Source organism: Xenopus laevis, chromosome 4L, assembly GCF_017654675.1.
Source record: "Xenopus laevis strain J_2021 chromosome 4L, Xenopus_laevis_v10.1, whole genome shotgun sequence".
NCBI classification, from domain to species: Eukaryota; Metazoa; Chordata; class Amphibia; order Anura; family Pipidae; genus Xenopus; species Xenopus laevis.
In genome coordinates this window covers 68,545,537-68,572,185 of record NC_054377.1, presented here as the reverse complement: position 1 = coordinate 68,572,185, position 26,649 = coordinate 68,545,537, and the positions used below count along the sequence as shown (strand labels likewise).

The 26,649-nt window shown below is 38.1% G+C and overlaps 1 protein-coding gene across 1 annotated transcript in view; it reads left to right on the top strand.

Annotated features, from left to right (window-relative positions):
* Positions 1 to 6,688: 6,688 nt before the first annotated feature.
* Positions 6,689 to 26,649, top strand: part of lonp2.L (lon peptidase 2, peroxisomal L homeolog) — a 61,881-nt gene continuing 41,920 nt past the window's right edge. Inside the window, 6 exon segments of the mRNA NM_001096479.1 lie at positions 6,689 to 7,019; positions 11,685 to 11,919; positions 13,989 to 14,120; positions 14,941 to 15,063; positions 15,450 to 15,625; positions 17,248 to 17,342. Of these exon segments, the coding sequence (NP_001089948.1) occupies positions 6,787 to 7,019; positions 11,685 to 11,919; positions 13,989 to 14,120; positions 14,941 to 15,063; positions 15,450 to 15,625; positions 17,248 to 17,342 (994 nt within the window). The 5' untranslated portion in view covers positions 6,689 to 6,786.

The window sequence follows — 26,649 nt, the reverse complement described above, 5'->3', positions numbered from 1 at the left end:
CAGGCATCATCTTCATTTTGCATTTAATTTTTTCTGGTCTCCCTGATGCTGCTTTGCTCTGCACTTCCTGTTCAGCTGTCTGTCAATAAATGTTGTAGAACCCCATTTTATGTTTTTCAGGGGAACAGAAAATGCAATGTATAATGAATAATACAGTATATAGATGGGACCACAAAAAATGGTGTAAAATGAGAGAAAATGTAAAATTACAAAATGCAAAATTGAGGTTTCACTTTATAAATTGACATGCCTCAGCTATCTACTCCTTAAACCCTAATGATGTTGTACCAAAGGGATACCATTTGTGGTAGGAGCACTGCAAGCCTCTTGTAGTTGATAATTGCTGCATTTTACTTCATATTGGTTAACAATTTGAAGAAGTCCACATCTGGTACTGTCCATAATATAGTCCATCATTTAATATGAAAAAGTCCATAAGAAAAAGTATATACAAAATTGCAGTAAAGACAGCCTAACAAAAACCACTTGTTAAGATACTGCCCTCATATTGGGCCTATGTATGGGGTACTATGCACATATAAAAAGAATATCCAGAATGTGGTATATTTTAACTAGGGCAGTCTTCATAATCTATGAAAAGGGAACAAGAGTCAGGGCACAAGTCATAGAAAGAGTAATATACTCCAGTAGTGATTCAAACCTGATGGAAATGTGGTGGCCTATTTATCAAAGGTTGGATTTTAGTGATTTTAGAGCAGGCATGTCCAAACTCCGGCCTGCGGGCCAATTGCGGCCCCTTTTCATTTTCAGACTGGCCCGCAGCCTTAAACAAGAATTCGCCCATTCAAGGGCAGGCCCGTTTAAAAATTGGCACTCAACTGGCCAGCCCGAGCAGAAATGAGTAGAGCAGTCTATCTTCTTGTCATGCCGGCTGCGTGCAATCGCACGTTAGCGTGTAAGCGTGACTTCATGATGTCAATGGATTAGGTGCTAGTTCTCGCTGGAGGCTGCCACGGAACTGTGCGCAAGCTATACATCCAGTTTTGCTGCAGGACTTGTCTCCAAACAGGGTGACTCCACCCACCATGGAAGAATGCTGGCAGTTTACTACTTTGGGTGGCTGGTCTTAACATTTTTAAGAGCCCAGAATGTACAACATTCCACTCTATTTACAATGGTGCAAAGCTTGACTGAACGTTTCGGCACCAGATGCATCTCTGGTGATGAAAACTTATCATCTTTATTTTAAGTTTATGTTATATCACCTATTTGCTTTTATCAGCGCCATTGTCTCCTATGACTAAATATGTTAATACTGTCTTGGAGTGATTTCATTCCACAGAAAATATCAAAATATAATGCCATCTCACCTACTCCCTCTAGAACCCCCTGCATTGGCCACTTTGCTGCCATCTCATGATTGATATCCATGGTCAGTCGTTTCATTTCAACGCTAGTGGGTAAAGAACACCTGAAGGGGACCTATCCCACTGCAAACTTGGAAAGCCTTGAAAAGTTTCCTATACAGGCGCTTGGGGCAGTCCTAGATATATTAACATGTGGCCAAATGCTTCCACGGGTCACAAAGCTACTCAGTAATGGTTTAAAGAATGTCACGCGGAATGGTCGGCCCCCACACATTTTCACCTCACTAAATCTGGCCCTCATTGCAAAAAGTATGGACACCCCTGTTTTAGAGGTTTTTGAAACCACGACTAAGCTCAAATTCTTTAAAGGAGAACTAAAGCTTAACTAAAGAAGTAGCTAGAAATGCTGCACATTATGTTTTGGACTTCTGTACCAGTCCAAGGCAACCACAACCCTTTAGCAGTAAAGATATGTGCCCCCAAAGATGCCCCAGTAGCTCCCCATCTTCTTTTCCGCTGATTCACTACACAAGCTCTGTGCTGTGTTCACTTGCTGAACTTAGGGACCGGCTCAAAATATACAGTACACAGAATATAAATGTCACAAAATAAGGCTGATTAGTAATTTTTACAGATAATTACTACATGGAGGCACAGAAACCAGTGAAACTAACACGAGAATTTAATAATCAGCCTTGTAGCATCAGCTTATATTACAGGCCAACCTCATTTTCTGCTGGATAATTTGCAACAACCCCTAAGCTTAGCTTCTCAACAGCTGCTCAGAGCCCACTGAGCATGTGAATGCCACAGAAGGCCTAGGCAACCTGGTCAGCTAGCCCTGCCCCCCGCGCATGCACACACAAAAAATACAAATACCTCTTCTAAAAATTCAACCCTTTCAGATGTTTCCCAGCAGAAAAGAGATCCAAAAACCTCTAAAAGTCCGAATTGATTTAAAATGATCCAGACAGTAACCAATCAGTGACTTGAGGGGATGGGCACATGGGTCATAACTCTTTGCTTTTGAATCTGAGCTGAATGCTAAGGATCAATTGCAAACTCACTGAACAGTTATGTCCCATGTGGCCCCCCTTAAACTCAAAATTAGAGAGCTTAAAAGCTGGAAGTTGTGTTTTATTCTGTTATGTTAGACATTTGTTAGACTACATAATGGACAGTACCATTTGTGTTGTGAATACAACAATGACCAACTACAAGAGGCTTGCGGTTCTCATGTGGCGCCCCTTAAGTCACTGATTGGTTACTGTCTGGATTTTTTTAAATTAATTCAGACTTTTAGAGGTTTTCGGAATTTTTTTCATCTGGGAAACATCAGAAAGGGTTGATTTTTGAGAAAAAGAAAAAAGATTGATCAATGCACATTCCCTGGTCCCCTGTCACATAAGTAATTAATGCAGATGAATGTATTTACAAAGACGGGTTTTTTAGTTACAAAATTATAATCATAAGATTGATAAGCCACCATACCATGTCAAGGTAAAAACCATAGGACAGTCCCTAACTATTTACCTCTGGTCATAATACTCAAATGCTAAAGCCTCCCGGCATAAGAGCATTACCTGAAATAAAGGTCTTGTGACCTGGACATTGGTTTCAATCATACGGCTTAGTCCTCCCACGCCATTGACTTTTAAAGGAGAGCGATAACCTAGACCACAGCATACAATGGTTTCCGACGGGAAACATCCGAAAGAGTTGAATTTTGAGGAAAAAGAAAAAAAGATTGATCAATGCACATTCCCTGGTCCCCTGTCACATAAGTAATTTATGCAGATGAATGTATTTACAAAGATGTGTTTTTTAGTTACAAAATTATAATCATAAGATTGATAAGCCACCATAACATGTCAAGGTAAAACCCATATGGTGGTCCCTAACTGTTTACTTCTGGTCATAATACTCAAATGCTAAAGCATTCCGGTTCAACAGCATTACCTGAAATAAGCGTCTCCTGACCTGGGCATTGGTTTCAATCATAGGGCTTATTCCTCCCCCACTATTAGCTTTTAAAGGAGAGAAATAACCTAGACCACAGCATTGGTTCCATGAGATTAATACTCCCCCGCTTGCGGCTTTTAAGAACGAGAAACTGCCCAGACAAAGGCATGGGGCCACCATTAAAAGGGACAGGTGTGGGGGTGCTACAACCTTATGGAAGCCTCGCCTGCAGGTTGTATTACCTCCTAGGCACTCTAGGACTTCACTCATTCTCCATTTGCTGGCACATACGGACTTGACGAAGCAAATGATGTTGGGTGACATCACAAAGGGCAGGGGTGGCCGAACAAATAACGGACGGCGAGCTGGAGTGGCAGTCAATTTGCAAAATGGCTAACACTCCAGTCTCCTCCAGTCTCTCTGCCCCTACTGTCACTGGCGTTTCTGCTGCCAGCCTGCCACACTGGTGCCACTTTCTCCCCCAAGGCTGCCTGCCTATCTATCCTATCTCACTAAGTTGCTAGTATATTGCAACAAAACTTGATTCTTGCTTGGCTGCAAAAACATTGTAAAAGGACTGGAACTGTCTGACTGTGTCTGGGAGAGAGTGATGGCAGCCAGGCTGCAGGGCCAAGGCTACAGCTGAGCTAAGCAAAACAATAGCTACTAATTTCTAGTCATCTCATATAGCTACAAAATAATTCTAAGGGTCTCTGACACTGTCTACCTGGGTTTGGGAGGGAGTGAGGGCAGGCTGCAGGACCAAGGTTACAGTTAAGTTGAGCAAACCTGTATCTGCTACTCTCTAATCATCTCACTGGCTGCAAAATAATGTCTGTGTGACTCTGACTGGGTGTGTGGGAGCTGGCTGGGACTGACTTAAGGTGGCCATACACAGGCCGATAAAAGCTGCCGACAGACCGTGTCGGCAGCTTATTGGCCCGTGTATGGGGCCCCCCGACGGGCTTCACCGATCTCGATCGGATGGGACAGAAAATCCCGTCGGATCGCGGCCGCATCTATTCGTTGATGCGGTCCCGCGATCCGACCGCCCGTTAAGGCCTCGTTAGGATAGGGCCCATGATCGGATCAGCCCAATATTGCCCACCTCAAGGTGGGCATATCGGAGGGAGATCCGCTCGTTTGGTGACATTGCCATACGAGCGGATCTCTCAGTGTATGGGCACCTTTAGTATGGGGTTTTCTTTAATAGAAATAAGTCTTTTGTATATTTTTTATCTGTGTATGGTCACAAATACTTATATACCATGAGAGACATTAATTCTGTGTATTAGGGATAGTTTTGTATACAGAATGTATTTGGGACAAACGGCACCCCATAACTTAGTGATCTTACTATTAGGTCTGAGAATAACGGAGTTCTCAAGGCCATTCCTGCAGTGATCTCACTGCCATGAAATGCAAATGCCACAGTGTGCCATGGAATGCTTTGGACCACAATATCATGAAATGACATCACTGTGTCTGTCTTCTGGTGCACTTTATACTTCTAATGTTGTCATTCCACACATTGGAAAGCATGTTTTTGTTTAAAATGGACATGGTATTGGTGGGTGTGGTCAAAAATGTTAGTATAAGCAAAAATAGAGCCAGCACTCGCAGATTAACTGCAAAAAGTTTTATTCCACAACGTTTCGGGCAAAGCCCTTTTTCAACTTGAAAAAGGGCTTTGCTGGAAACATGTCGTGGAATAAAACTTTTTGCAGTTAATCTGCGAGTGCTGGCTATATTTTTGCTTATATTAATTATCCGCCTTATATTTACAAAGGCAGGGCTGAAGGCACGCATAAGGCAGCATTTGGAACGAGTTATATCACACAGATTTGGTCAAAAATGTTGCTGTGCTGGACATGGCATATGATTTCTCTCTTTCTGTTTCTTTTGAGATCGGGGCCCAGTGGAATGGAGGGCAAAAACACTACATTGCCTGGGGCCCCATTTAGTCTTAATCTGGCTTTGTGTTTACCAATATTCATTATACAAGAAACAACTTTGGGTGTAATGTCTATTATGTGGCTTATAGAGTGTCATGTTCTCTTTTTTTATAGGTTTGAGTTAATCACAGAACAGTCCTAAGCATTAAAGCATTACTCCCTTAAACAGGGGTGCCCAAACTTTTTGCAACGAGGGCCAGATTTGGTGAGGTGAAAATGTGTGGGGGCCAACCATTCAGCCCGACATTCTTTGAACCATTAACATTAAATTACAGGAATCGAGTAATCGTAGCAGTAATATTTGGGCACATTAGTGAAATGATCTGCCACTTGGTCTATACTGCTGTCTGTGTGCTGAAGGTGTTAGTAAGAGACACGTACTGGAACGTAGTGATGCCAAACTTTTTTAATTTACTGTACTGGCACGTCAGTACATCTGTTGACAGCTTCAGCCCTAAAGAAGTATGCGAAAATAGTGAGTCACTACATTTCAGTACGTGTCTATTGCTAACACCTTCAGCACACAGGCAGCAGTAAAGACCAAGTGGCAGATCATTTCACTAATGTGCCTTAATATTACTGCTATGGGATTCCTGATCGCACTGTGCTGGGGGGCACATTTGAAAACGGGCCGCAATTGGCCCCCGGGCCGCACTGTGGACATGCCTGCCCTAAAACAACTACTGCTCATCTGCAGTGAAACCTTACATATAACACCTTATATATAAAGCAGCAAATGAACTGCCCTCACAGGTCTTTTACAAGCAAAAAAAATATAATTCTATTTCAACGTTTCAGCTCCTGAACTCGAGCCGTCTTCAGGAAGTGCATACAATACAAACAACATCCCCTTATAAAGGCATTAGTGGCGTCAAAACACAGCCGTGATGTCATAGCAAGGTGTGCATATCATTAGTGACTACGTGCACTTTGTATCAACACTGGAACTTTAGTGGGTGTGTGCTGATACTATATAAGAGGATGTTGTTTGTGTTGTATGCACTTCCTGAAGACGGCCTCGAGTTTAGGAGCTGAAACATTGAATTAAAATTACATTTTATTTTGCTTGTAAAAGACCTGTGAGTGCGGTTCATTTGCTGCTTTTCATATTTATATTATAACCAGCACCCAGGCATTTGTTACATTATCTACATATTATGTGGCCAAGCATCCGGAAAAAGGAATATTGTGACAGAGTGCGGGTATCACCCTTACTACGATTATATATATATATATATATATATATATATATATATATATATATATATATATATATATATATATATATATGTTAAAGTGCTGTTTGACAGTTTAAAAATCAGCTGTTCCATTAAGCAGCAGTGGATTTTTGAAACTGCAGTTTGTCCAATAACCATTAGATGGCAACCAATTCCATTTATATTTACTTCGGGAATAGATCATGTTTGATCCCTCACACTCTCTGTAGCTGCAGCTTGTAGTAGCTGCACTTTGCCTCTTTTCTTCCACTGAGTTTGACAGTGGGTTGTTAGACGTTTTGCTTCTTTTATACACCGACCTTCATGGCTTCCAGTGGTTCTATTCAGATCCCCAGACGGCTGCCTTTGCTCCTGACACATGAGGGAGTGCTGCTTCCTGGTTCCACCATGAGAACCAGTGTGGACACCCCAGGTAACATGGAGCTGGTACAGAACCGATTGCTTCGGGGCACATCGCTGAAAAGTACGATAATTGGGGTGGTCCCGAACACCAGCGACCCGAGCAGTGATAGAGAGGAGCTGCCTTCCCTGCACAGGTGAGAATAACGGGGGGCACTGGGCCTTCTCACATCTCTGTGGTGGTTCCTACCTGGGGTTGACACACAGAGCTACTAGTAGCGGCTACTTGTCATGGCTACAAAACACCAGAAAATACCCTGCCATAGACAATGCTGAGAATTGTCTCTGCTTAAACACACGTAGAGGCAGTTATCAGTGAATTATCTGCATTGTCTATTTTCATAGCTGCTACCAGTAGCTCAATGCCTCTTCACCTTATACTTGTTCTCAGTGACGTCCCTACAGAGGAGACAGATCTGCTTCCTTATACTAGTTACACATGCCGTTGTCTCCCTGCTGCAGCCTAATGGGACAGGCCCAGCATGTTGATGCTTAGGGGGAGGGTCAGATGAACACTGCCTCTGTGCTTTTACTCTGCCTGCAGCCCCAACCTTTGCACACACACTCACACACACCATTTACTGATCACACGGGAGACTATACCATCCCAAAACAAGAGGTTTAGTTTAGGTATGTGCTGCAGACCTCTAGATGTTTTACATGGAGCAGTTTGTGTAAATCTTTGCACGTGATTAAAGGGGTTGTACAGCTTTAAATTAACTTTTAGTATGATGTAGAGATTGATATTCTGAGACAATTTGCAACTGGTTTTCATTTTATTTGTGGTTTTTGGACTATTTAGATTTTTGTTCAGCAGCTCTTCCGTTTGCAATGATTCAATGATTATTCGGAAATTCCAGCTGCTCTAGATTCACTTTTACAAGGTACTCCAGTTTGGAATTTCAGCAATCTGGTTGCTAGGGTCCAAATTAACCTAGCAACCATGCACTGATTTGAATAAGAGACTGGAATATGAATAGGAGAGGGCCTGATTAAAAAGATGAATAGTAGAAAGTAGCAATAATAATACATTTGTAGCCTTACAGAGCATTTGTTTTGTTTTTTTAGATGGGGTCAGTGACCTGCATTTGAAAGCCTTAAAGAGTCAGAAGAAAAATGCAAATAACTCAATAACTATAAAATATAATAATGAAGACCAATTGCAAAGTTTCTAGGAATCTTACATTCTGTAACATACTAAAAGTTACCTCAAAGGTGAACCACCCCTTTAACATTCTGCGCCTTCACTGCGCAGTAAAAAAAAGACTGCTTTTTGCCTTTACTACGATCTTCCCTCTGACAGAAATGTTAGCTTTATATACATCCATCAGAGAAGCATTAACTGTTATGGGGGAGACAAATTCAACAGAGCAGAGGGGAGAGGACTGAGGAATTGTGAAGCCAAAAAACAGATTATGTAATGTAATAATAATGGTAATGGGGTAGATAAAAAAGAAAAGAGGAATCACTAGGGAGAAGGCTGGTGATATGGGGGTTAGAAGTGGCTGTGTATAGAATCACATTTGCATTAGGGAATATATGGATGGACTTTTTGGGGATTGTGGTTTAATTACCTGTATATACTATACTCTGTCCTAATAATATAGCATTATGTCACAGTGGCACTGATTCTATTTGATTTCCACTGTGAACAACAGTCCTGTCTCGCTTTATGGCTGAGATTCTAGCTATCTGAATAACAGAGCAATCTGTCACATTGGCACAGATCCTATCTGATTCTCATTATAAGGAGCAGTCCTGCCCTGCTATCTGTATAAGATTTAGTTCACACGAGGAGATTCGGGAGATTTTGTCGCCTGGCGACTAATCGCCTTGTCTTCTGAGCGGCAATCTCCCCGAACTGCTTCAGCGTGTTTTCCCATAGGTTATAATGGGAGGCAACTTCGGGCAACTATGGAAAACGCATCGCCGCGTGTGCTTTAGTGCAGGCGACTTTTCATTATAGTCTATGGGAAAACACGCTGAGGCAGTTCGGGGAGATTGTCGCTCAGAAGACGAAGCGATTAGTCGCCAGGCGACAAAATCTCGCAGAATCTCCTCGTGTGAACTAGCCCCTACAGAGCATTCTGCCACAATGGCACAGATCATATCTGATCTTTATTATAAGCAGCAGTCCTGTCCTGCTTTATGGCTGAGAATCTATTTTTGCCACAGAATTAGTGTCACAACTTTAATCTAAAAACAAAAAAAGCGAACAAACTGTTTGTTAAGAATTTAACTTTATTATTTTATCAAAACAACTCGCCATCTGCTTATGGGCTCCTTGTTCACCTTGTTCCATTGTGAAATGATGGATTCCAGGACTTGAAGTCCCTTTTCTTTCCATAGTAGGTGATGTCCAGACTCTTTGGAAAGCAGAGGGATTTCAAACACCATAATCAATTACTTTGCTATGGAATAAGGTGAGGGAGGAGTTGGGATTACTCTATAAACTTAAACAAACAAGACCACAGACAAACAAAACACTATATTTTTGGAAGGTCAGATTGTGTAAATACATTTTTACTTTACTGTAACTCGTGTCAAAAAAGGGGGGCAGGATATATTTTTTCTTTAAAGACTGTTTCTTGAATGAAACTGTAGGGTGACAAGACTGTCCTGTCAGTGGAGCTGTAGTGTGACAACTGTCTCATCAGTGGAACCATGGTGTGACAGGACTATACCATCCGTGGACCCACGGCATTACAGGACTATTCCATCAGTGGGACCATAACAAGCACTTGTTAAGTCATTTTAGTATAGAGACTGGTATGTCCACTCTGCAGCTTTGCAGTTTGTATTGCAACAGCCAAAAGCTAGTTGGGGGTATTCTGGGAGTTGTAGTCCAGTAGCAGTTGTTAAGTTGCAGGTTGGATATTCCTAAATTATATACACCCCCTAAACTGTGCACCTGCCTTGCCACATCACCAGTGTAAAAACAGTGTGACAGGACCAATCCCGCATGAAATCCAAGCAGGACAGGCCCAGACCCAACTAAGTTACTGCAGCGTCACTCATTCTAATTGTACCTTTAGGGGCAGATTTATCAAGGGTCGATTATTAAATTGAAATTCGAATTTTCAAGTGTCAAAATTTACACATTCGAATGTTAATCGCTCTATTCTAATGTCATTTCGAATGTGAGATGTATCACACGTCGACCATGGAAACAGTCCTAATTCAAATATTCGCCACCTAAAACCTGCCGAGCTCATGTACAACTCAGTGGCAGAGGTCCGCTGAGCCATTTGGGGATGTTAATAGTCTTCCTGACATTCCAGTTTTTTTTTTCGTTGAAAAACTTGATTCATATGAATCACATATGATTCGAATTTTCTGGTCGGAACTATTCGTTCGTATATAAGATATTCTTTTTTTTTTCTTAAATAACCTTCCAGTGAAATTCGAGTTAAAAAAAAATTCACATGAATTCGAAATTCGACCTTTGATAAATGGGCCTCTTAGTGTTAATACTTGTCAGTGAACCTGGCCTATTTATTATTGAGGACCTCTTCTATGTTTTTCTTAAAGTGTGTCATTTATAGTACTGCCTGGCTGTTACATTATGACAGCAGCTGCAATTACAAGTTGGGTAGGTGCAGAAACAACATTGCACTACAAACAGGACTCTTGCATTTGTGTGGGTTATATATTAAGCATTGAGAGAACAAACACAGCCCGAACTAAAGTTGTTTTGACAGCTTATCGCCTGTAACTGTAACTGCTAGGATCATCTAGGCAAAAGCGTACCCCCTTGTCCTTTGGACTGTTGCTTTTTTTTTTTTTTCCCTTCGCCTTTGGCATGCCATAAAATGTATGATCTACAAGGGGTTGACAAGATAATGGAAACTTCTTATGAAAAGAGAGAGTTTAAATTCCACACTTAAATCATTATATATCTTCATAGAGCACTAGGTGGTGCAAAAGCCATACAAAATGTAGCAGCATTATTGTGTCTCCTACAACTATTTCGTTATAAAGATATTACCTAATATGACACCTAATATGACCTCGCTGTTGTATCAAGAGACAGACATCTTTTTAAGTCTTTGTAGGGGAAATAAAGGCAAAGATTTATTAACATGTATTTATATAGCGCCAACATATTGCGTAGCACTGTAATAGTTTAAAAAAAAAAAAGTGTAAAAGATTGAATGATTCTCCACATTTTGACAATTGTAGTGGGTTCAGTAAAAAGTATTTCCATACATCAGTAAACATAATATGACTTCTTATACCCTTGGTTACAAGTGTATTTTCTGTGGAAAACAGTATAAACCTATATTCCAAACCCATGTTCATATACAGGAAAATTCATTGCTCACTCTGTTGTATATGTATGTAATAGGGAATGTAATAGGTTTTAAACTCAACTGGGGCAGGGACTGGTGTGAATGATGTATAGTCTCTATAAATGCTCCATTACTTTGTCACTATTATATTAAAGGATACAAGGATAATACTATTGTTTATTCTGTCAAATAAAAACATACCCATAATCACTTTTGGGTTTTTTTTTTTACTGTTTAGCTGCATATTATTTACATATATTTTAATATATATAAATGTAATATTTTTATGGGTTGCATTTAATAGGTAACAATAGGTCACTGCTGATATCCTTGGAAAATGGCAATGCTTTGCTACTTGGTTTGTGACTTCATTGAAACCAGCACTCTCAGCATACTTACTGACATGGGCCCATAAACTGTAAATTATGAGGGGTACATGTTTTAAAAAAATTAAATAACATTTTAAAAGCACCTAAACTATTGACTAAACTATTTAATTTACCATTTCAGGATTGGCACTGCAGCGCTAGCTGTGCAGGTAGTTGGAAGCAACTGGCCCAAGCCACACTACACACTGCTGGTCACAGGTCTGTGTCGCTTCCAGATCACTGAAATCCTAAAAGAGCGTCCATACCCGGTTGCAGAAGTGGAGCAGTTAGATCGACTCGAGCAGTTAAGCAGTAAGGAGGAATTTAAGGAAGCATTGGGAGACCTCTCTGAGCAGTTCTACAAGTATGCTGTACAGGTAAATCATTCATTTGTGGGCTTTGTGTGGTTTTGAATAAACCTATACATCATTTTTGAAAAGTATTTTAGGAATAGTCAGGAAGCTCAACCCAAGAAATGCAATTATCATTTCATAGCCATTTCATACATACCATTGGGGTTGCTTAATGTTTGGTAACAAAAATAAATAAGATGACTGCCTATTTGCATATGATTGTCTGTGTGGTGGCCACCTTCTTCTTAAAGCATAAGTTAACCTTAAAAATAAGTGATTAAAAAATTGAGTGTGCTATTCTAAGCACTTTTGTAATGTACATTCGTTATTATTATTTTTTTAGATACCAAGATATTACAGTATACATGTACAGGTATAGGATCCCTTATCTGGAAACCCGATATCCAGACAGCTCCGAATTACGGAATGGTCTCCCATAGACTTCATTTTATCCAAATAATCCAAATTGTTAAAAATGATTTCCTTTTTCTCTGTAATAATAAAAACAGTAGCTTGTACTTGATCCCAATTAAGATATAATTAATCCTTATTGGAAGCAAAACCAGCCTATTGGGTTTATTTAATGTTTAAATAAATTTCTAATAGACTTAAGGCATGAAGACCCAAATTACAGAAAGATCCGTTATCCGGAAACCCCCAGGTCCCGAGCATTCTGGATAACAGATCCAATACCTGTACTGTAAAAATAAATTAACTTTGTTACAACAGCGCCACCTGCTGGTCATTTTCAGACCATTCTGACCACCAAGTAGTCAAGGAAGATGCCAGGAGAAGGAAAGAGGATGCTCTGATGTTCTTCTGCTTAGAAAAAAAATTCAAAACTTTTCTAACATCATTCCTAAGCAGAAGAACATCAGAGCAGCCTCTTTCTTTCTCCTGACATCTTCCTTGACTACTTGGTGGTCAGAATGGTCGGAAAATGAAAAGCAGGTGGCGCTGTTGTAACAAAATTCATTTATGTGAACAGTACATGTATCCCTTAACATCTTGGAATCTAAAAAAAAAAAAAATAACGAATGTACATTGCAAAGGTGATTAGAATAGCACCCTCATTCATTTTCTTTTCACTTATTTTTAAGGTTTACTAATCATTTAAAAAAAAACGAATACAGATTTTGACCGAAGGGCTTTGTTAACAAAAATTGCCACGTTGCTTTCAATTACCCAAGCTAGTATTATGCATGCCAAGTTTCTTCTTTGCTCATTTGCATAGCATACATTTACTATCAGCCAAATTGATTCATGCTATGCCAATGATTGAGAAAAAGGTGGAGCTGGCTCTGGAATCGGAAGGGGCAGCCTTGAGCTCAGTATTAAGCACTAACTTGTGATTGAAAAAATGAAAGCAAAACTATGGGGCACATTTACTAAGCTCGAGTGAAGGATTCGAATGAAAAAAAACTTTGAATGTCGAAGGTTTTTTTGGGCTACTTCGACCATCGAATATGACTTTGATTCGAACGATTCGAAGTAAAAATCGTTCGACTATTCGACCATTCGATAGTCGAAGTACTGTCTCTTTAAAAAAAACTTTGACTACATACTTCGGCAGTTTAAACCTACCGAGGTACAATGTTAGCCTATGAGGACCTTGCCCATTAGTTTTCTAAGGTTTTTTTGATCGAAGAAAAATCCTTTGAGCGATCGATTAAAATCCTTCAAAACGTTCCATCCATCGTAGGGTTTGCGGTAAATCCTTCGAATTCAATATTCGAATTTGTACGATTTTACTTCGACGGTCGAATTCGAGGGTTTCTTAACCCTCGATATTCGACCCATCGTAAATGTGCCCCCAAGTGTTACGAAATAGATTTTTTGACACTCCATAATTGTGGGGAAAACACAATAAGAAAAAGGTGAAATTTCCTTTTAATATTGGTGGGCCTAGATTTTTAAACACAATTTGTTAGGAAAAATTTCAACATGCTTTAACATAAATAAAAGTATGACAGACCCATTATCCCTAGCTATAACCTATGTAACATACCAAACCATTTAAAGTAATGTCGTTGTATGAATATCTTCTTTGTATTTTTTGTTTATCTCGTGCTTGTCTTTTTATCTACTTGAAGCTGGTGGACATGCTTGATAATTCTGTACCTGCAGTAGCAAAGCTGAAGCGATTACTTAACAATCTGCCAAAAGAACTACTGCCAGATGTTCTTACATCGATTATTAGGACAACCAATGAAGAAAAACTCCAGGTACTTTGTCTCCCTTTTCCATAGCAATTATTTTTGAGCAAAACAACATTAGCAAAACTTTCTTGTCTCCTAGTTAAAATATACAACATATAATCTATTTATTCACCTTCAAAAAGTAACTAAAGGAAAGGAAAACAAGTGTATACATAGCTTTACTATATCCGATATGTGACCGATAAAGATTAATGGTTCTGAAATTGTCAATTAATATTTTATTATCAGCCTAATGCAGGCAAAATGGTCAAAGAGCTGCTCATTTGGTGGACTTTCAATAGAGCGGATCTATATGTGCCAGCCCAGCTTTACTGTGCCTGTAGCGCATTTCTCTGCCACATGTAATTACTAATGCTTTAAAATGTGCTTTCAGCAGGGCACCAAATTTTAGTTATGTGTGTTTTTCTTTAATGCATCCCTGCAACTCATATTTTTAAAATTGTTTCCAGACACATTTGCAGAAATACCCCAAAATGTGGGAAACAATCACTCTATATGTGTGTGTTTTTCTTTAATGCATCCCTGCAACTCATATTTTTTAAATTGTTTCCAGACACATTTACAGAAATACCCCAAAATGTGGGAAACAATCACGCTATATGGGGGGGAACACTGTTAAAGGAAGGTTTTGTCAACCATACCCCTGTAAAAAATAGACCACTTGCTTTGATAGATGTTTGCCTATTTTGAAATTATTTTTCTAACTTGTGTCTCCTAATTTACTTCCCAGGATTTATGTAGGATATTGATACACATGTTTGGTTCTAAAGGCAAGTGCTTTTCATTCACTGTAATTGATGCACATTTTCTTTTTGGTTCTTGTCAGATTTTAGATGCTGTTAGCCTGGAAGAACGTTTTAAGGTGACCATTCCTCTCTTACTGAGGCAAATTGAAGGGTTAAAACTACTGCAGAAAACACGGAACCCCAAACAAGATGATGACAAAAGGGTATGTTGGACAAAATTCCTGTATGGCATTTTGAAAAATTGTTGTAGTAAGTTGGTATAAAGCAACCCTGTTCAGCTTAATATAGTATCCCTGTTTTGTTTTCCCCAGTCTTTTTACTTTTGATTTTACTGGCTATCCCTCCTATTTGCTTGCAATTGAAGCAAAGTGCATGCACAGTACACTACATTGGGGTTTTGACTGTTAGTGTAATTCTATAAGTATTGTGTTTAAATGCCAGCTGTTTGGGTTAAAATTAAGAAAAATGAGTTCCATTTATGCCAGGCCTGTGGTTGCCCTTTGCAAAATTAATTGAATCACCTTGCCCCATTTATATTTGAATTTTGTTGTATGTTTACAGCTCTTGTGTTTTTAAACTCATTCTTTAGATTGTAGCCATTCGGCCTCCGAGAAAGCTTGGAAATATTTCCAGCAAATCATTTTCCCTGGAAAACACAGATGATGACGATGAAGATTCTGATGACATTATAATACTTGAGAGGAAAATAAAATCCTCTAATATGCCAGAACCAGCTCTAAAAGTATGTGTAAAGGAAATAAAAAGGTAATGATTTCCTTTTCCATCTGATATCTATCAGTTTTGCTTTGATATCACACAGTGCTTATGGAACACCAGGGCACAGCATTCCAGAACATCTATTTAAAGGTGACCCGTCACCCAATAAAATGATTCAAAATCCTATTTTATCACATTAGTCAAGCAAAATGAACTTTAATTACACTATATAAATTATTTGAATCTTGTTTCTTTCAGTCTGGGAATTCATAATTATAGCAAGCAGGCAGGAGCCATTTTGTGGACACTGTTATTAAGACAAGTCTTGTATCATCTCAGAATCTTGTTTGTGCACCAGAATGGGGGACCTGATGTCCATCCCCATACCCTGGTTACACAATTAAACGGTGAAGAGAACGGGGGAATGTTGGGAGAGCAGTGACATCTAGGAAGTGCTGAATGGAAAGTGAAAGTAATTGTCTGCCCCGCCTCTATGCCTAGGCATAGAGGAGGGGCAGACAATATATGATTGACAGCTGAGATTTTTAATTGAGCTTTGAATGCTTTATTAAACAATATAAATTGGATTTCTTGCTTAATTTTATAAGGACTTTTATTATACAGATTTTTGTGTCTGGGTGACAGGTCCACTTTAAAAAATGTGTGAAAAAAAGTAGTGGGACATTGTGAGTCCTGTAATAAAATCCAGAGAAGGTCATGTATGAAGGTCTGACACCCCCTTCCAAATAATAATAATATTTGACCTGTTTGGGTAAGGGCACACCTGGAGATTCGGGGAGATTTAGTCGCCTGGCGACTAATCGTCTCTTCTTTGGGACGACTAATCTCCCCGAACTGCTTCCCTGTGTCTTCCGCCGGCTTTAATGAAAAAATGCCTGCACCAATGCACTCGCAGTGCTTTGATTTCCAAAGTCGCCCGAAGTTTACTTGTGAATGAGTACATTGGGGAGATTATTCGCTGGGCAAATCTCCCCGAATCTCCAAATGTGCCCTAACCCTTTGGGTTGCCCATATAAATCACAAAATAGTATATTGCCCCATAATTTTTATTTTATTTCTCTTGAAGTTTACTATGGACAACTATGTATTATGGTTTTTTTCCCTTTAAGGTCAAGATAAGCTTTATAATTCAACCTGAATTATTGTACATTACTATAACAAGATATGTAGGTCCAAAAACATGTATATAATATGTGTAGAGATATTTATTGTAAATATACTATATATTTATTGTAAATATACTATATATTCAAAATAAGAAGCACGCCTGTTTTTTTCTTTTTGGGCTGAGACCCATGTGCACAGACCACAGAGCAGATTGGAACAGATTTCTGTTTTCTCAGACTTGTTTTTTCCATCAGTGAAGAGAATGCCTTCTGTGACATTAACCTGATTTTATGTATGTGTGCATATGCACTTGGTTTGTTTGTAGTTTGGGCAGACAGTTCAGTGGTGATATACAGGCAGCTTAATATCCTTGAGATATATTCCTTGCTCCACTGGTGAGGGGACTGTAGCCGATGATAAACAATCTCTGGAAAACACTGTGTACAAATGGCAGCTCTATATAAATAAAAGCTAAATAAAAAAACTCCTGTTAATTTTATAGAAAATGGCAGAACATTAAGAATTTTGCTTTTGATTTCCAGGTTGAAAAAGATGCCACAATCCATGCCAGAATATGCTCTGACCAGAAACTATTTAGAGTTAATGTCCGAGTTGCCTTGGAGTAAAACTACAAGAGGTAAGATAAAAATCCGAAAAAAAAACCAATAAAAAATAAATAGATAAAAATCCGAAGGAATATGGATGTCCTGTCACCTTTCCTGATTTTGTGTGTGTATCTATATCTATATGTAATATGTGTGTGTATGTATGTATGTATGTATATATATATATATATATATATATATATATATATATATATATATATATATATATATATATATATATATATATAGTATATCCGCTCTGTAATTTGGTAAAACATATATACTTCTTAAAGAGGTTGTTTACCTTCCACTTTTTTCAGTTCAGTTTTTTTTTTTCAACTCCTTTCTATTTGTGACTGTTTTTCTATTTGTGACTGTTTTTCTAATATTAAAGTGTAAAGTTTCATTTTTCGCCTTCTTATGTGTTTCTGAAGCAGATCTGGGGCTGGTGGTCACAGACTTTATTAACTGTTCTACATTTATACATTAGTTGATAAATTTGTAATCTTTGTCCCTGCTGAGCAGAATCCCTGAGGTTCGTTAAAGGCCACTGTTAGAATTGATACAATATTTGCTAATATTCCAAAAATGCTTCTGAGAAATGTATCAACTAAAGTAGCAAATAATAACAGTTTAGAATCTGCGCCTGGATTACTCAACTGTCAGATTGAAACCCCAGAGACACGAACATTACATTAATTTTGGAAAAACAGCAAAAAAAATGGAAAGTAATTTAAATTTTTATTTATTTGTGGTGAACAATCTGAAAACAACTCAACTGAAAAGTGTTTTGAAGGGGAACAACCCCTTTTAAAATGATATAAACATGCACTTGTTCTAGTTATGAATGTTTCTGTGAAGAAAGGGTTGTTTGCGGCTCTATCCCAAAAAAAAGTAAAGAAATTCTGACTATACAACATTTTTGTTCAGATGAGTGAAACTCTGACCTCTATGTATTTAATTAATTAAATCAGCAAACAAGTTTAGCCATGGTTCACCTGATAAAAAGGTTGACCTGGGTGCATAACCCCCAGGTTCGTCTCCTTCGGGCACAAATTACACAGCAAAGTGAAACATGTGTGACTCACACACACCGGTATCAAATGGTGGCTCGGGTGCAGCGCCCCGAACCCGTAACTTGGGGTGAAGATGCAGACAACTGTAGAAATGAGCACACACTCCTGAGGCACAAATTCCATGAACTAAAACAACCTCATCCTAACGTGTTTCGTATCTAGAGATTCGTAATCATGTGCCTATGATTACGTTTCTCTAGATACGAAACGCGTTAGGATGAGGTTGTTTTAATTCATGGAATAAAATCGAGTTTTACCACATCGCTGTGCCTCAGGAATGCATGCTCATTTCTACAGTTGTCTGTTTCTGTGGCCATGATAAATACATTGAACACAAACATTTGAACATACCTATAACACTAAATGGAATAGTGGTAGGTATGCTCCAAATGGGTGAGGCCTTGGTATTGGCTATAATACTGAAGTTAGGCCTTGGTGGAAAATGATCAAGCAGTTCTATTCAGTAGAAAAATAACTGTCTGAAGGAAAATTGGAGTGAACGCTATGTATAGTTTTCTAGCAATAGATAATGTTAGAAAACATGTTCTAGGCAAAGTCTATGGTGACACAAGTGAAGAGTAAGTCAGGCTCAGTACTACATTACTAGCTTGATATATTTTGTGTAGTGTAAACTGCAGTCTTTAGATTTGTTTGCAGTTATAAAAGTTCAGTCTTTTCATGATAATTTTGCAACCAGTTTCTGCCTACAGTTCATATTATTTTTCATGCTTGGCATAGTGCTATCTTATATCTGCTAGTACAGGGGCTGTGAGTATTGGAGTCCATCCAGTTTCCTGAGAGCACTGTGAGATAACATGAACTTTGCTCAGAAACCATTTCTACTTCCCATGGGAAAGATTGAGAGTGGCACATGCACAGCAGAGAGCTGTTTCTGTGTATAGATACGGGAATTGGCTTTTATTCCCAGCACACGGAGTGTTTACTCTTGGAATGGATTGTGCTTAGTGCAGGTTTACAAACCACGGGTTGGCGTTATTTGGTGGTAGAGCAGGTCTCAGATCCATTACAATATTAATAGTGCAATAATGTAGAAGTTGTATTTTATTATTTTGCACTGCATTTCATAAAGCCAGTCAAAGTGCATAGACATCACAAATGCAGTTTACATGGGGACCTCATTAATGTAGCCTAAATGGCGGCTACTGACAGAAATGAAATCATCTGAACAATTTGAAGGCACCAGAGGATTGGAAATGTAGCACATCAGATAATACTTGTATGTGTTTTTGAAAACTCTAGCACTTAAATATTTCTATGGAAAATAGTTTTTAAGATTGTAGCGCTGAGTACATTGATGTTTTATGGTCAGCCTTTGGCATTCCATCCAAATAATTCTCAGTCACATGACAACACCAATTGTGACAAATTTGAATAGAATTATATTTTAGGTGTAGAACTATAGATATTCATTTTTAGTGTTTTTTCTGCAATATAGATTGCATATGTTCTTTGCACAGGGGCAGGATGTTTGTGCTGCAGTAGATGCAGCTGATAAAGTCCCCTTTGAAAACTATTGGGGAACAACCTTCTCCCTGCATAAAACACTATTTTTTTTTTTTAGTTTTCTACTACCCACAGTTTGTATCACTAGTGCTGTACCAGCAGGGGGCAGGAGAGGACAAAAACAGTGACCTGTTTACAAGCTGGGGAAATGAAAACCAGAGTTGCAAACTCATTTCAAATTCCAGCTCTAAAATCGACTGCTTTCTATATAATTGTTAGTGTCTTGTCATTTCTTTCTAAAATTGGTTCATTTTAGTTGGTGTGCCACACACGTTGTCTTTCCTTCACTCTTCAAGGCGAAATTAAACTTAAATCCATAACAAATGTATAGGTACATTTTTTCCATGTCTTAAGTCTTTGAAATCCTATTATTAATGTATCAATTATTTCACTTCAAGCTTTGGTTTTCAGTTTTATAGGTAAATCAGTAATGGTGATTCATGTCAAATATATAAGAAACTTTTTTAATGACTTTTAATACATTCAAAACTTTTACCAAGCTCTAGGACAGACAGTCTGAAATGCTTGAACAAATAGTTACATTTTCTTCTGATCACCTGATAAAGCTTTTCCAAAAACATTTGTGTATGTCATGAGCAGAAAGCTGGTCAACACCATCAAGACCTCATTGATGGTGATGGCAAGATGAGTGCATGGTTTAGGAGATTTGGAGGGGATAAATCCTAGCAAGTGAATGTGAAGTGAATTTCTGGATTAAACACCTTTGCTTTCTTTACACCATGAAAGGTTTGGCTATTTGTTTTCTTATCTAACAATTGCCTGCTGCTGGAATATATTTGGGAAAGATTGCTCAGCTTTTTAAATAGGAAAAAATTATGGTAAAAATGAAGCATTTTTTTGCTAAATACATTTGCCCAGCCGCAAACTGATCATTGACATATGTTTTCCAATAAATTGTTTCCCATCTTGTCATAATAGTTTTTGTTTGTTTTTCCACTAAATGAGGCTGCCACCATAACAACTATGCTTTAAGTTATGTAGCAATGCTATGTGTGTATTTGGCCTGTCACAAAATTCTGTTTTATCATTTCTGTAAAGGAAAATACCTATATTGTGTGTTGTTTTATGCAGTTTTAGAATAGGGACCTGGGGTTTTCCCGATAATGGATCTTTTTGTAATTCGGATCTACTAGAAAATGATGTAAACATTAAATCCAATATGCTGGCTTTGCTTCTAGTAAGGATTCATTATATCTTTGTTTGGATCAATTACAAGGTACTGCTTTATTATTATTATTACAGAGAAAAAGGAAATACATTTAAAAAAAAAATTGGATTATTTGAATAAAATGAGGGACAGCCTTTCTGTAATTCAGAGCTTTCTGGATAGCTGGTTTCTGGATAACGGATCCCATAACTGTACTATTTTAAGATACATCTCAATACTGTGTTCTTTTACTGGGTAATTTACTTTCAACTTACATACATGAAGCAGACTGCCCCTAACAAGGAGTGTATTGAAGTTACATTGCTATGCAATGTCCCTGACTGCACACAAAAACTTTGTACCATGATGACTACTGGACTTGTTTATGTAACCACTCTCCCTGAATTCCAGAACTGGTTGCAGCTGTGGGAGGATTTAAGCCATGTAGCACGCTTAGTTAATTAAGTGTCCTGGAAGAACTGGCATTCACCGAGATGTCACAGTGCATAGTGAGACCGTTGTCTAAAGTTCATTTTGTCATCGGGTTCAAAACACACCTCTGTAGTGGAAAACATTGCCTCTTCTACACGAGATTTGTCATTTATAGGGGACTGCAAAAATGCCATTACATTTTATCTGTTTCGTAATAGCCATGAACAAATGAACAATACCAAGCTATACACCAATGAACCATATATGACTATATTTTTCTTAAATGCTGTATGTGCAAGTTTAACATTTGATACATTTCACACGCTGTATATGAATATTTTCTTTACCACATGGCTATTGGGAAATAAGAAACTGGTCAAAATCAGCATTTCTGATTAAAGGGGAACTATCACAATAATGAAAATTTAATATAAGCTTCATCATTTCTAAATATAACCAATTAAAAAAATCTGTAGTGTTTCTGAAATAATCAAGTTTATCTTCATTATCCTTCTCCGTGTCTGTTTCTCTTCATTCTCTCTTCATGCAGGAGTTGGGTGTCAGATTTTTATTTACATATATCTCATACGGGTGCTCCCTTTCCTAGCAGATGTATTAGAGCTAACTCAAAATAGTGATCAAAGTACAAACAAAATCTACTAGGGCCTGGACTTACTTTTATTCTGATACGCTAAGACAGGGGCCCCCAAACTTTTATACCCATGAGCCACAGTCAATTGTAAAAAGAGTTTGGGAGCAACACAAGCATGAAAAAAGTTCTTCGGGGTGACAAATAAGGGCTGTGATTGGATATTTGGTAGCCAATATTTGGTCTGGCTTTATTTGGCAGTACACCTGGCTTTTATACAACTAAAACATGCCTCCAAGCCAGGAGTTCAAAAATAAGCACCTGCTTTGATGATATTGGGAGCAATAGCTAAGGGGTTGGTGAGCATGTTGTTCACGAGCCACTGGTTGGGGATCACTGGTCTAAGACAATCCCACCATGCAACTGTCACACTCTACTTAACAACCACCCCATCAAATGCACACTGAATTCCAGCATCATCATCCATCTAGGCAGCAAGTGTATGAAACTAATGTACAGCTGTGTTTCTTTGTTCGAGATGGCATTATATAAGGCTAGTACAAATATGTAGCTGAAGAAATCAGATTGTGAATTGGATTTGTGTCCGCTACAGTATATTCAAAAGGCATTTAATTATTTATAAGGCTCTTATCTTTCTGAGTTGTTCTCCAACTTTCCAAATGGAAAGAAAATATTCCCATACCCACAGCTTTGTTTTCACGGAGGTCTGCCTTTTACCACCACATTTTCAGGAAAAGAAAATAAAACTAGAGAACAACGGAAAGAAAAGAAATTGGTGACCAGCCAAGTCATTGTTTTTATAAAGCAAGGAGTAACCTTTAACTACGCAGATAGGCTCATTCCAGCATAACCAAATAACACTCTGATTCCCAGAGGGATACTTGGCATTCCAGCTCTGAGACACGCTAAAGCATATTAACGTTTAATGCTTTGTATGGAAAAACTTGCTTTTGCATACCTTCTTAAAATGATAATCCTCAGTAATATTCTGCTGAACCGAAACCTGATGTGCCATGCTAAATGTTTTATCATTTTGTCATGCATTTCCTCCCAATAAATTTCTTACACTAAAAGACAACAGCAATGACTTGATGTTGCATAGCACTATATAAATAGAGATACAGTATGTACAAAATAAAAGGGAATACTTTCCATGTTTTTGCAGATAAATGAATATGGAATATAATACAAGGAAAATAATATTGGTCACAAAAAAGGGGAGGTCTGCCTTGGTGGTCCTTAACCTTGAACTTGAGGTTTATTAAAGGCAAATAATACCCCCTAAACAATGTAGGTCTCTATAAAAATATATTGCATAAAACAGCTCATATGTAAACCCCTGCTTCATATAAATAAACCATTTTCATAATAATATACTTTTCTAGTAGTATGTGCCATTGGGTAATCACAAATAGAAAATTGCCATTTTAAAAAATAAGGGCAGCCCCCTGGGATCATAAGATTCGCTGTACTCACAAACATACCAACAAACCATACATGTTAGGTCGCATAAGCCAATTAACAGACAGAGTTCTGTCTTTTGCTTCCACACTTCTTCCTGTTACAGTTAGAGCTGCAGTTTTTCTGGTCAGGTGATCTCTGGGGCAGCACAGAGAATATCATAAAATGGTGGTTCAAGGCAAGAGATGTAAAAAGGCAATATTTACTATAACAGGAGCTAGGCTATCATTGACTGGGTTTCATGCACCCTGACTTTCCTAAGGCTTTGTTTAGCTTGGGTTAACTCTTTTCCAGAAAAAATTACTAAGGTATAAAGACCAACAAAAAGTGAAAACAGTTTGTAGTAGAAATTATAAAATTAAAAAGTGTTTATTATAGCCTATGGATGTCCTAATAAACACATTTTAATTTTTTAATTACTACTACAGGTATGGGATACATTATCTGGAAACCCGTTATCCAAAAAGCTACCAATTATGGAAAGGCTAGCTTCAATAGACTCCATTTTTGCCATTTTTTTAATTTTTTAAAAATGATTTACTTTTTCTCTACAATAATAAAACAGTACCTTGTCCTTGATCCAAACTAAGATATAATTAATCCTTTTTGGAAGCAAAATCAGCCTGTTGGGTTTATTTAATGCTTAAATGATTTTCTAGTAGACTTAAGGTATGAAGATCCAAATTATGGAAAGATCCATTATCCAGAAAGATCCAGGTCCGGTACATTCTGGATAACAGGTCCCAACCTGTACTTCTGTTTTCACTTTCTGTTGGTCTCTATACCTTAGTGATTTTTTCTGTTGTTGAAAACCCTTAGATTTGGGACGTCTACACACACCATTTATTTCCTGTTTCAATATGTTTGACAGAAATAAAAAAGAAAATTGCAAAAGAATTTACATCACCTCTGTGCATATACAATCAAATACCGGGAACATAATACAACGAGACGATGGTGGAAATAAAAAACAAAAAGATTTGCATAGGGCAAATGTCTGTCTATCAGTGTTTGTTGAAACAGAGCAAACCTGCATTACATATATCTATGAACGTGGTACAGAGAAATCAAAGACAGTTGTTAACAAAAAGAAATAATAAAATTAAAAAAAAAAGAAAGGAAAATAAAAGGTTAGACCAATAGGTAATCACACATATCAAACAGTCAGGTGCAGCAAATGTGGGTTACAGCATACATATGGGGAGTTTGAGCAGAATCAAACATCAGCATAGCAGTTCCATGCAATTGCTATATAACGGAGCCATGTCAATTACGGTCAGAGTATGGTATGAAATACTATGGTTGGTCCCATGTCAAAAGGGTTGTCTGCCAAGATCTTATAAGGAAAGGGTAGAGACCAGTAGGGTTCCGTGGAATCTGTAATCTATCCAAGGTTGCCAGACATCAACAAAGGCCTGATATTTATCTAGGTGGATACTGGTTAATTTTTCATTAATGAGAATCCAATCCAATTTCACTTTGACCATATTGTACTGTAGAGACGAAGATTTCCACGCCTTAGCAATAACCTGTCTGGCGGCCAAGAAAATATGATTAAGTAAGCAAACCTGTTTCCTGGGGACATCACAGGGGAAAGCTCCCAATAAGGCAACGTACGGGTCTCTTTTTAAGTTAAGATGTAACACAGAAAAAATAAGGGTATAAATCCGTATCCAGAATCTCACAGCTATGGGACATGTCCACCAGATATGGAACATGGATCCTGATGCAGAACAACCCCTGTAACATGTATTTTTGCAATCGGGATAAAATTTAGCCAATTGTACTGGGGTTAAATACCAGCGAAATAATACCTTATAACCTGCTTCCAGCATGACTGTGTTGATAGAACTTTTGCGTGTATTGTCCCAAAGTCGTAACCAATCCAGTTCAGGCAATGATTTACCTATATCCATTTCCCATTTAGTGATATTAGGTAGATCGAGCAAGCTGACTGGCGTGTTGAATTGTAAGTATAGAATTGAAATGGCTCCTTTAGGGGCTGTACCTTTTGTACACCAACGTTCATAAAACGAGCTAGATAAATCGTGAGTTTTGGTAGAATTCCAACATTTCTGCACAAAATGTAAAACCTGATAAGCTCTGAATCTTTCTGAATCTGGAAGTTGATAGTGATCTAAGAGATATTGGACAGTGTAGGGACCTCTGCAGTGTATTAGGGATTTAACAAATACTAGCCCATTTAGTATCCACCAGTGAAAGAGGTGTTTTTGCAAACCAGCTAAGAAAGCTGGGTTTCCTAATATTGGTGCTGCAGGGGTATGAGGGGTAATAAATGGGTGCTTACGAGATACTATATCCCATATATGTAGTGAACAAGCTAAGCAAGGGCTCATAGTTTTAGGTCGGGATTTCCTGGGTAGCCAAAGAAAACACACCATTTATTTCCAGTGGTTTCCACTCCGGAAGCTTTTCTCCTCTTCAGTTCCTTACTGAGGCCTCCTGCCTCAGACTCTATATAGGGGGTTTTACCCTATGGTTCCCTCCACTAACTATAATTCATATTTAGTACTATTCTAGTCCACATTATTTTGGTTATACCAAATAGCCAAGTGTTCAGCTTTACCATACATGTCAAGGCAAATCTAATTGGTAAATGCCATCCACAATAAGGGTCAAAACAGCCTATACTTGTATATCTAAAATATAGAGAAAATGGTTAGGTTTCTCCTGCAACAGATTTGTTTAGAAACCCTAGAGAATGAAGACAACACAGATATAACTACTAACCTTGCATTGCATTATTTAGGAATGATGTATCATTTATATGTGCATCGTTGCACTTTTCAGATTAAATGTGACTGCAGAATCATGTTACAGAGAGCAGGACAATCTGCAACTACAGCTGAATGAATAGCCCCTCCTATAAAAGTAGCTTAGCAAGATTTATTTATAGTTTTTATTATTCCAATTCATTGGAATGACCAAGAAAGTGAAGATAAATCTGCATTTCACAAGCTTACAATATTTTTGTTTTGAAAACCAGAACATTTTCATAATATAGCTTTTTTTAGCTTTTGGACAAGGACCATTCGTTTTGTTTGTTT